The following is a 10,324-nucleotide window of genomic DNA, read 5'->3' on the forward strand; positions in this document are numbered from 1 at the left end:
GAGCCAGCAGGGAGACCAAGCCCCCAAAAGCCCTTCATGATCCACGCAACGAGGACAAAACCTGTCCCCCTTATGGTCCAGACGGAACCCTGGCATGGTGTTGCATGAGTGGATGGATGGCAAGGGGCTAGGGGCTGTGGGGCCAGGGGCTGGTGGTGGCCCCAGGGCAGAGGAAGGGATGTCATGGCTCGTGGGGCGATGCTGGGAGCTGGGAACCACAGCCAGAGCTCCTCTGAACTTTGCAACAAGGGAAATACAAAAGAAAAGAGAGTTTCAGGCTGCGCAGACTTTCTAGGGCATATTAAGGGCTCCTCGCTGGCTTATTTTCTCTTTCTTTTGCAAAACCTGTAATGTTTACGATACCCCGCCTGGCCCCAGCTCCCTGCAGGCAGCTGCCCTCCTCTGCTTGGCTTTGCCTTTCAGCCCTGGCAGCCCCACCGCTCTGCTGCTGGGAAACAGCTCGGGAGCAGAGCTGGGAGAACATCCATCATCACCCTGCGCTCCTCCGCTGCCCGGCTGGCTGCTCCGGGCACGGCCATGGAGGAAATGGTGCCTTTCCTGTCCTGCAAGGAGCGTTGAGATTTTCACATATTTCCTTTCCCAAACTGGTCTGGAAAACAGAAAGTTGGGGAAAGTTTGGGAACTTTTCTTCAGCTCAGTCAGGAAAGGTTGTTCTGGGAACACAGCTTTGCATTTCAACCTTTTCCCTTTGGTTAACCTCTACAACACATAATGCAGCCACATCTCAAAAGGGTTTGCCTCCCATCTAAAAAAAACTGGAAACTTTTTTTTCTCTCAGTGCTCTTTTTCTCGAGTCAGGAAATGTTTTGGAGCCGTTTCCCACCAACAGGTTTGGTTTTGATAAATCTGCATTATATTTTTTTGGTGGAAGGGGAGGAAAAAAAACCTGAAGAGCAGCTGCCTGGTGCTGTGGGTGCTGCCAGCACTGGTAGCATCTTCCCATTCCCACCGATCTTCCCACCGCAGGGATATATGGTGGTGAGCACCCAAAATACACCAACCGAGAAGCTCTAATTCCCACTTAACATCCCAGCGGAGATGACTTCATCGAGGCTGTGTGTTCTCGGGCACGTGGCGATGTTCCCTCTGCTCCGGTGAGCTCCGGGTGAGGACGGCTCAGGCTGTCCTGGAGCTGTCGCTGGTGTGTCCTGCTCGCCCCTGGCTCTGCTGCAGCTTTGGCCTCGGGAGCTGCGTACAGCAGGGCCGGGCTGGCACATGCTGTTTTAATCTTTGGGTGATGTCATTGAGTGCTCCATAACGCCGTAAAGAAACCAGAACGCCTATAAACCTGGCCAGTGAACCTCCAGAAGAACACACACACGCAGGGGTGAGCACATGGATACACACGGATAAACACAGACACGGATACATGCGCACGTACGTGCTCATGGACATGCACACACCTAGAGAACCATAGAATCCCTAGGTTGGAAAAGATCTTAGAGATCATCAAGTCCAACCATACCTGTCCACCACTAAACCCTGAGCAATGAACATGCATGAATATGCGCACGCGTGCACGGATATAGCTGCACATGTGCATGGATGCACACACGTGCACCCCCATGGGTGCATACACACAGACATGGATGCATGTGTATATGCACATGTGGATGCTCATGGATGCACACATGGATACACAAGCAGACTCGTGCACATGCAGATACATAAAAAGGGACACACGCACAGGCAGACTCATGCAGAGATGCCCACACGTGGCTCCACGCACGCACACACACTCAGATGCATGCACACGGATACCCAGGAACACACACACACACACAGAGAAATGCATGGATATACACAGTGATGGATAAGACGCATGGATACACGCATGCTCGCAGATGCATACACACAAATGCATGCACACACAGATGTGCACACAGGCATGGATGCACACACACGTATTTTCATGCCAGCCTGACCCTCTCCCCAGTGTGCAGCGCAGTGAAAGCCTCGGTGCAGGAAGGACAGAGCAGGTGTGCACGGTGCACACACTGCCCAGGTGGCACTCACACGTGTCACAGCAGAGGGAACCTGGGGGAATCGACTGCCCCACATCCCAGGGGAACACAGAGCACCTGCCCATAAAGCCCCAGTGGATCTAGTGGTGCCTCCCCCTCTCCATGCCCCCCAGCCATCCCAGGAAAGCCGGCAGGATGGGGCTGTCAAATTTTACATATACCTGTCAAATACCTTTTCCATATTTCTGCTGTAACGACCTGCTAAGAGCCCCTCGCTCCTCCTCCCCCGTCCAAAACCATCAGGCCTCGAGCTTTGGAGAGATTAAGTCATAAAATCGGAAGGGGCTGTATGGTAACAGCCCCGGCCTGAGCCATAACAGCGGTGAAATCATCCGCAAACTATTTCAGCCCCGTCCATTTCCATTCCCACGTCACACCTGAGCCACCGGCAGGCAGTGAAATAAAATGCTGGTGGATGATTTCCTGGCCCCAGCTCGGCCATACGGAGCTGGGGGCAGGGAAGGGAGGGAGTGTTACAAATATAAAGGCTCTCCCAGTACAAAGGGCTGAATGTCTTTGCCTGGCCCCAGTGTCCAAGTGGAGCAGGATGTGTCCCAGCTGGGTGGAGGGACCGCTGAGCTCCAGTGAGCATGCCTGGAGCAGCCATCCCATCCACCCAATCCTGTCCCATCCCATCTCATCCCATCCCATTCCATTCCATCCCAGCCCATCCATCCAATCCCATCCCATCCCATCCCATCCCATCCCATCCCATCCCATCCCATCCCATCCCATCCCATCCCCAGCTGGCTTTTCTGACCTGTGGTTTGCATTCACTGACCTCGAGCGGAGCAAACCCACACAGACAAACAGCCAAGGCCAAGTGAAACTGGGAGACAGCAGATTTAGCATCAAATTGAATGCAGCTCATTAGCAGGGTGGTTAAAGCTCGTCAAGGAGCCAGCACCCCTCCCAGGGTCTGCCTAGCCCTCTGCTCTCCCGATGGAGCTGGACCAGCCCCGGTGCCGGCCAGCCCAGCCAAACCCTGGCTTTGGGGAGGTCCAAACCCTCCCTGGTCGGGGCTAAATGTGGCTCTGCAGCTGCAATGCCATGGAAAGGCGCCTGCCCAAACCGCTGCCGGCTGGGTACCATCCCCACACTGCCTGCCCGGAGGAGAACCTGGAGGACAAGCCCTGGTTTGGGACACTTCTTGATTCATTTAACATCAAAACAGGGAGTTTAGGTGAAAAAGGTTGTGCACAACGCTGAGCGATGGGAGGAGGCAGCAACCCGCAGGGCTTGGCCAGATCCCAAGGTCTGGCGTGAGTCCTGCCTCCCGTTATCTGACACAAACTCACAGTCCTGTTTTCTTCCTCTCTCCTTTTCCTTCTTTCCCATTTCCCCATGACCTGGGGTAGGGCTGGCCAGTGAGACGAGGCAGCCGTGCATTGTTCACGGCCTCGATTGCAATTAGGCTTTATTATTAATAAAAACACCCTGGGCTGAGTTAGGCAGGAGGGTTGGCAGGGCCCTGCCTGCTTTTGTGTCGAAGCAAGCCAGGGCTTTACTGGTGGTGTTGATGCAGATCCAGGCAGCTGAAATCTGGCCCCAGGTCTCAGTGATCTGGTCCCAGGGCTGGGTGGGCACAGCAGGACCCTGAAAATCACCCTGGCCCCACTCGGCGCTTTCTCAGCGATGCATCAGCCATGGTTTCAACATGATGAAGCATCTCTGATGCATTCATGGATGGGAGCGACCATCCATCACCCTGCGGTTTGCAGTGTGGTACCCGTTCCTGCCCCATGGCAGCATCCTTGGGTACGAAGCAAAGAGACCCCTCACTCCCCACAGCAAAGCTACATTTTCAACAGTTTTGTGCAAGCTCCCGCTGTTCCCAGGATGCTGCCGGTGCCGGCGAGCACTGGGGCACGCCGGACCCAAATTGCTCCAGAGTAAGGAACCGCAGCCAAGAACCCCCCCAAGGATTTCTAGCCGTCCTCTGAGATCAGAGGCGAGCTGGCACAGCCTGAGCCGCAGGGAAAGAAGGGAATTTCTGCTGCAAAAAAAATGACTTAACGCTTCCTCCGTGATGTGCTGTGCTGCCGGCTTCCCCCGGCACTGCAGGGCAGCTGGGCGAGGGCCGGCATGCGCATCGCTCCTTTGAAGCGCAGGATGTGATCGCATCCTTGCCTGGAAGGTACCTGGAAGCTGGGGGCTGGAAAAGAAGTCAGGACTTTCTTCCCCCTCGCCTCGTCTCCTTCCTCCCAGGCCGCTTTGGGGAGCGGGATGGAGCCTACAGTCGGCTGCTTCCTTTCATAGTCATCGGCGGCACAGGATGCTTCTCATTTGGTGTTGTGTTTGTTTGCTGCGGCGCGGGTTCTGGCACCCACCGGGCGCCCGCCAGCCCTCCCGTGTAGGTAGTGAGGTCATTTTTCCATGTATTCCCCCTTTTTACATACTGTATATGGAAAGACAATGAAGCGCCTTTTTGGCACCGAATGGGAACACGTCGCCAGCCCCCAAAGTGTTCCCGTTTATTAGCGCTCCACATTAAACAACAAATAAAAAGTGAGTCAAGATTTAGTCCTGTTAACACTAATGTGAATTTAATTTGGGAGAAGCTTGAAAATTAATGTCATTTGTTAAATCTCCATTTCCCCTAAAAGGCAATTCTTTGCCAACAACAACAACAAAAAAACTCTTCCTCTGTTCAATTATTTTTTATTTAAATAGCCTTTTTTGGCGATATCAGCCTGGTTTAAATCACTCGGCGCTCAAGGAACGGATGCCACCGGGGTTTTATGCAACAGATTGTCGCTTCTCCTTATAAATTGAGCAAAAAAAAAGACTGTAAATCATAATGTGATTCATGGGGAAGGGGATGAAGCTCTGGCAAAACACCGGCGGCTCCAGGCATGGTGATGGCTCGGCAAGACCTGCCGGCTGCCGGAGCTGGGAAAGAGCCCATGAGGGCCAGGAGGTGAAAGGGGTCCGGCATAGGGAGGGGGTTCTTCCAGCTCTGAGCACTGGAGCGAAGGCATTGGAGCACCTGGGCTGTATTTTTGGAGGGTTTCACAGGAAAACGGGGTGAGCCGTGGGGACCGCGCACCGATGCGCTGGCAGAATAACCACACCAAGGCTGGTTTCCGAGAAGGTTATCTCATGGTTTATTATGCTTTAATCGAACAGCTGCTTTTCCTGCAGATCACATTGTGGGGTGGCCACCAGCATCCCATCCCACTGCCGGAGCCGCCGTCCTGTCCCGAGACGAGCCTTGCTTATGGAGCCCAAGGCGGCTGATGGGGCGGGCAGGCGGCAGCCTGGAAATTAATACATTTGCCAGGTTGTCAAAACATTAATCAACGGATCTGAAAATCTGGAAACGGTTGGGACAACATGTATTTGCGGAAAAAATGTGTTCACACAACAAGCACACAAGATGGGAACAATTATATGAAGATGTTTTAATAATTAACCAGTATAAAACAGTTTGCTCTCCATACAGTTCTAGACAATAAAAGTGTTTGCAGTCGTATTTTTCTTTTGTACAAAATTCCAGTCAATTGTTCCACAATATTTACATTGTCATTCCCTTTTCACAAAATATCTCCTTATTCCCCCTCCCCCCCTTTTTTCCCCCAAATCCAGCTTTGCTACATAAATGCTTTAGATCTCATGGATACCCCTCGATTTCTTTTAAAAAAGTCTAATAAAAAAAACCCAAAACACCCCAAAGACATTAAATACCATTTTATATATAAAAATGCTTAGTAAAAATATAGTTTTGTTGCCCAATTAAAATATATTGCTGAGAATACAGTAAAACCTGCCCTAAAGGCCACCCCAGAGAGGTGCCGACTCTTTAATGGCCCCAACAAAGTCTTCCTAAAAGCTTCCCCCCAGCTCTCAAATTCTCCTGGATTAAATACTGAGGGCAGGTCGTTTCGGCTCATCCTGGTGGTGGTTGTTTTGGGCAGGATTTACTGGAGTTGGCTTAAAAAAATGCCCTCTCTGAGCTGATGGGAGCTACAGCTACGCCCTGCCGAGGGCTGGAGCGGGGAGCGCGGCAGGCAGGCTAGCGCTTGGGAAAGGCGTCTATCTGTGTTATATAGTGATATGGTATATCAGTGAGTTCAGCATGGTTTTTTGCTCTAAAAAAAAAACCCAAAAAAAAGAAACAAATAAAAGAAAGCAATGCATTTAATGAGATATTCTAAATATTATGGAGCTCGTGGTTAAAGGAGGATGGCTTTTTTTGTTTCTAACAGAGAGCTGGGGCTCTCCCGCTGAGAGCATCGAATGATGGGGCCAACCTAACCGGTGATGCAGGGGCTATAGTAGACAGCGCTGCTGGCATCGGACAAGGCAGATATCAAGCTGCTCTCCTCGCAGGAGATGCTTCTAGGAGTCACTTTGGACAGGGAAACATGGTAAGGGAGTCCCGAGGCTTCGGGACGAGTCCTGCTCATGTTCAAATACTGGTCAAACTCATTGCGGTCAACGTCTGTCCACAGCTCGGTTTGGTTCAAGTGATCCATACTCTCCATGTGGTGGGCTTCAGGTGGGGGCGAGAGCTGGCCCAGGTGGGCGGAAAGCCCATTCTGAGTTCCTGAGCACATCTGGTTGTAGTATATGCTGGAAGGATGGGGAGTCCTCATAGCATCGGCCAAGTGCGAGGGGGTCTGCGCGTAGGGCACCGCCACGTCCCGCCCCATGCACTTCTCCTGGGGAAACTCCATCTGGTGATGGTGGTGGTAGCCACGAAAGGGCATCATGTTGCAGTCATCCTGCATGTGTGGAGGGAAAAATGCCGGCTCGGTCTGTTCCAAGACATCCAAGGGAGACATCTCAGGAGTTGGCAAGCCATAGTTTTCAATATCCGACCCCATGGAGTGGAGTTCTCTGAAGTGGTTAAGTGGGGGAGGCTGGGGGTGGCCCGGCTGGCTGCCGCCATGGTGACTCATGCTGAAGTTGTCACTGCAAGGCTGGGAAAGGTTATGCAGGAGGATATTGGGTTCCATCCTCTTGATTTTCTTGGCTTGCTTCTTTCTCCTTGGGCGGTACTTGTAGTTGGGGTGATCCTGGAGATGCTGGATTCGCAGCCGCTCTGCCTCTTCCACAAAGGGACGCTTGTCGCTAGCGCTCAGTGCTTTCCATGACTGACCTGGAAGAGAAAAACAAAGCTCTGTGACACCGGTTTGGCCACCTGGTGCTGGCCGGGGAGTGGGGACACCCAGGGAGAGGCAACCCTTCGGGTGGGAAGGACTCTCTCGGTGGTTTGGCACCTGAGCAGAGTCGTGCTGGTGCACAGACAGGCTGGGAAATGGGAGCCCAAGCAGGGCTGTGCCAGTGCCAGGCTCAGGCTGTGCCCAGCACTTTGGGAGAGTGGGCATGCAAAGCCTTGCGGGAGGCTGCAGGAACCTCTCTTCCAGGACAGGGGATTCTGTCTCCTGCTGCCCTTCAGCACAGCCTGGTCCCTGGGGTGACTGAATCCCTGCCTCCCACATCCACTGCCTGCTCTTCTGCAGTCCCATTTACCCATCCTCAAACCCTGCACCCTGCAGCCCCGTATCCTGAATCCCACGTCCCCGCACCCCACAGCTCCATGTCTCCGCATCCTGCTGCTTGTCCGGCCATATCCTGCTTCCCGTAGTCCCGCATCCTGCAGCTCCAACTACCCATATCCTGCTTCCCGTGTTCCCACATCCCGCATCCTACAGTCATGTATCCCGCATCCTGCAGCCCTGTATTCCCATATCCTGCAGCCCTGCAGCTGTGTAGCCCGTGGCCCTGGATCTCTGCACCTCACAGCCCTGCTTCCCTGCATCTTGCAAACATGCAGCTCTGTTTCCTCACATCCCACAACCCACATCCCCACATTCCCACATCCCCTAACACTATATCCCACACCTTTCTAGTGCTGCACCTCACAGCCTCTGATCCCATGGCCCTGCATCCTTGCAGCCTGCATCCCTTCATCCCGCATCCCTACAGCTCACATCCCGCAGCACCCTGCCACTGCCACCCTGCATCCTGCAGTGCCCCATCTTTGTAAACCAGCTCCTTCAGCCCCGTATCCTCACACTCTGCCTCCTGCAGCCCTGCACATTTGCAGCCTGCTTCCCTCAGTCCTGTACCTTTGCAGCCTGGCTACCACAGTCCCGCGTCCTTGCAGTGCACATCCCAATATGCTGTACACCTTCACCCCACACTCCCAGTCCTGTATCTCTGCATCCCAACACCCCACGCTCCCACAATCCCTATCCCCAGCACCATATCCCAGCATTCTGCTGCCCTGTATTCCTGCAACTCACATTGCCAGCCCTGTACCCTTCGCAGCCCACATCTCCAGCCCTGTAACCCTGCATCTTGTTGTCCCACATCCCTGAAACCCACATCCTCAGACCTGTACCCCTGTATCCTACTGCCCTGGACTCCCGCAGCCAGCACCCATAGCTCCATATCGCTGTATCTTGCAGCCCGCATACCCAGCTCTGTACCCCAGCATTCTCAGTCTCCTACCCCTGCATCCTCAGCTCTGCAACCTGGCATCCCTGCATCCTCAGCTCCATGCATCCCGCAGCCCTATACTGCTGTAGCTCACATCCCCAACTCTGTACTCAGGCATCCCCAAGCCCTGTAGCCTCACATCCCCAGCCCCATAGCCCCACATCCCTGCATCCCCAGCTCTGCACCTCATATCCCTGCCTCCTCAGCTCTATATCCCTGAATCCCTCAGCCCTGTACTCTTGCATCTCGCATCTCCAGCCCTGCACTCCTGCAGCCCCAACCCCTACTGCCAAATCCCTGCATCCCCAGCCCCACACCCCTGTACCTCTATACCATCAGCCCCGTAACCCCAAATCCCTGCATCTCCACTCCTGCACTCCTGCATCCCCAGCCCCATATCCCTGTACCCTGTATCCTTAGCCCCGTAAGCCAAATTCCTGCATCCCCAGCCCTGTACCCCTGTATCTCTACATCCCCACCCCATAACCTCGCATCCCTGCATCCCCACTCCTGCATCTCTGCATCCCCAACCCTGTACCCCTGTATCCCCAGTGACGCAACCCCACAGCCTCAGCTGTATCTCTACATCTCCAGCTCTGTACTCCCAAATCCCTACATTCTCAGCCCCGTAACCCTGTATCTCTACATCCCCAGCTCTGTACTCCCAAATCCCCACATCCCCAGCTCTGTTCTCCTAAATCCCTACATCCCCAGCCCCGTACCTTGTACTCCTACATCCTCAGCCCCGTAACCCTGTATCTCTACATCCCCAGACCCGTACCCCTGTACCCCTACATCCCCAGCCCCGTACCCCTGTATCCCTATATCCCCAGCCCCGTACCCTGTACCCCCACATCCCCAGCCCCGTACCCCTGTACCCCCAGCCCCGCAGTCCCCAGTCCCCGCTCCCCCAGCCCCGTACCCCCTCCCCGCTCACCCAGCATCTTGCTGAGCACGGCGTTGTGCAGGTCGGGGTTCTGCTGCGCCAGCCTCTTGCGCTCATCCTTCGCCCAGACCATGAAGGCGTTCATGGGCCGGCGGATCCGCGAGTCCTCGCCAGCCTTGCCCTCGGCTCGGCCCGCCGGGGGGCTGTATCCATAGCCGGGCTCGGGGCTGGGCGAGCGGCTGGGGGCCGCGCCGGGGGCCGCGGCGGGGGCGGCTCCGGCGGGGCCGAAGGCGAAGCCGGGCTCGGGGCTGGGCGAGCGGCTGGCGGGGGAGGCGGCGCCCGGGGGGCGAGGGAAGGCGAGCCCGGGCTCAGCGGCGCCCGTGCCCCATGAACAGTCGCCCCGGGGTTGCGATATCTCCTCTCGGCAGTAGCTAGACTCAGATATATTCATTCCAGCTGGACAGCACTTTGTGTCCGACCCGACCGGGTGCCGGAGAGAGAAAAAACACGGGTCCCGCCGCGTCCCACCGGGTCCAGCAGCCGCCGAGCAGCAGCCCCGCCGCTCTCGCCTTCCTTTCGGGGGGATTTGGGCTCGGCTTGGTGTGTTTTGGGTTCTTTTCTTTCCTTTTTTTTTTTTTTTTGGTCCTCTTTTATTTTTTTTTCCCCCCTTTCCCCCCCAAAAAAAACTTTTGGGATGATGCTGGACTGGAAGGGAGAAAATATAGCCGGGATGGACCAATCAGGGAGGAGGAGGAGGAGGAGAGGGAGAGGAGGAGGTGACGGGGAGGTGGAGAAGGAGGAGGGGATGAGGGGGAGGAGGAGGAGGAAAGGGGGCGTCCCCAGGCACCAGCAGGAAGAGCCACCCGGGACTGGGACCGGGGTCGATGCTGCTGCCCAGATCTCTTCCTTCCAAGGAGGAGGGTTATTAGTTTTTTCTCTGCCT

At 55.0% G+C, this 10,324-nt stretch overlaps 1 protein-coding gene across 1 annotated transcript; it reads right to left on the reverse strand.

Moving 5' to 3' along the window:
* Window positions 1-5,128: 5,128 nt before the first annotated feature.
* On the reverse strand, window positions 5,129-10,007 carry SOX18 (SRY-box transcription factor 18). The gene is made up of 2 exons (XM_054081919.1): window positions 9,433-10,007; window positions 5,129-7,149 (listed from the first exon to the last, which is right to left on the reverse strand). Exons 1-2 carry the CDS (start codon window positions 9,830-9,832, stop codon window positions 6,299-6,301), a joined length of 1,251 nt encoding a protein of 416 aa, XP_053937894.1. The 5' UTR covers window positions 9,833-10,007; the 3' UTR covers window positions 5,129-6,298.
* Window positions 10,008-10,324: the final 317 nt, after the last annotated feature.

The sequence above is a fragment of the Cuculus canorus genome, chromosome 16, assembly GCF_017976375.1.
Source record: "Cuculus canorus isolate bCucCan1 chromosome 16, bCucCan1.pri, whole genome shotgun sequence".
Lineage (NCBI taxonomy): Eukaryota > Metazoa > Chordata > Aves > Cuculiformes > Cuculidae > Cuculus > Cuculus canorus.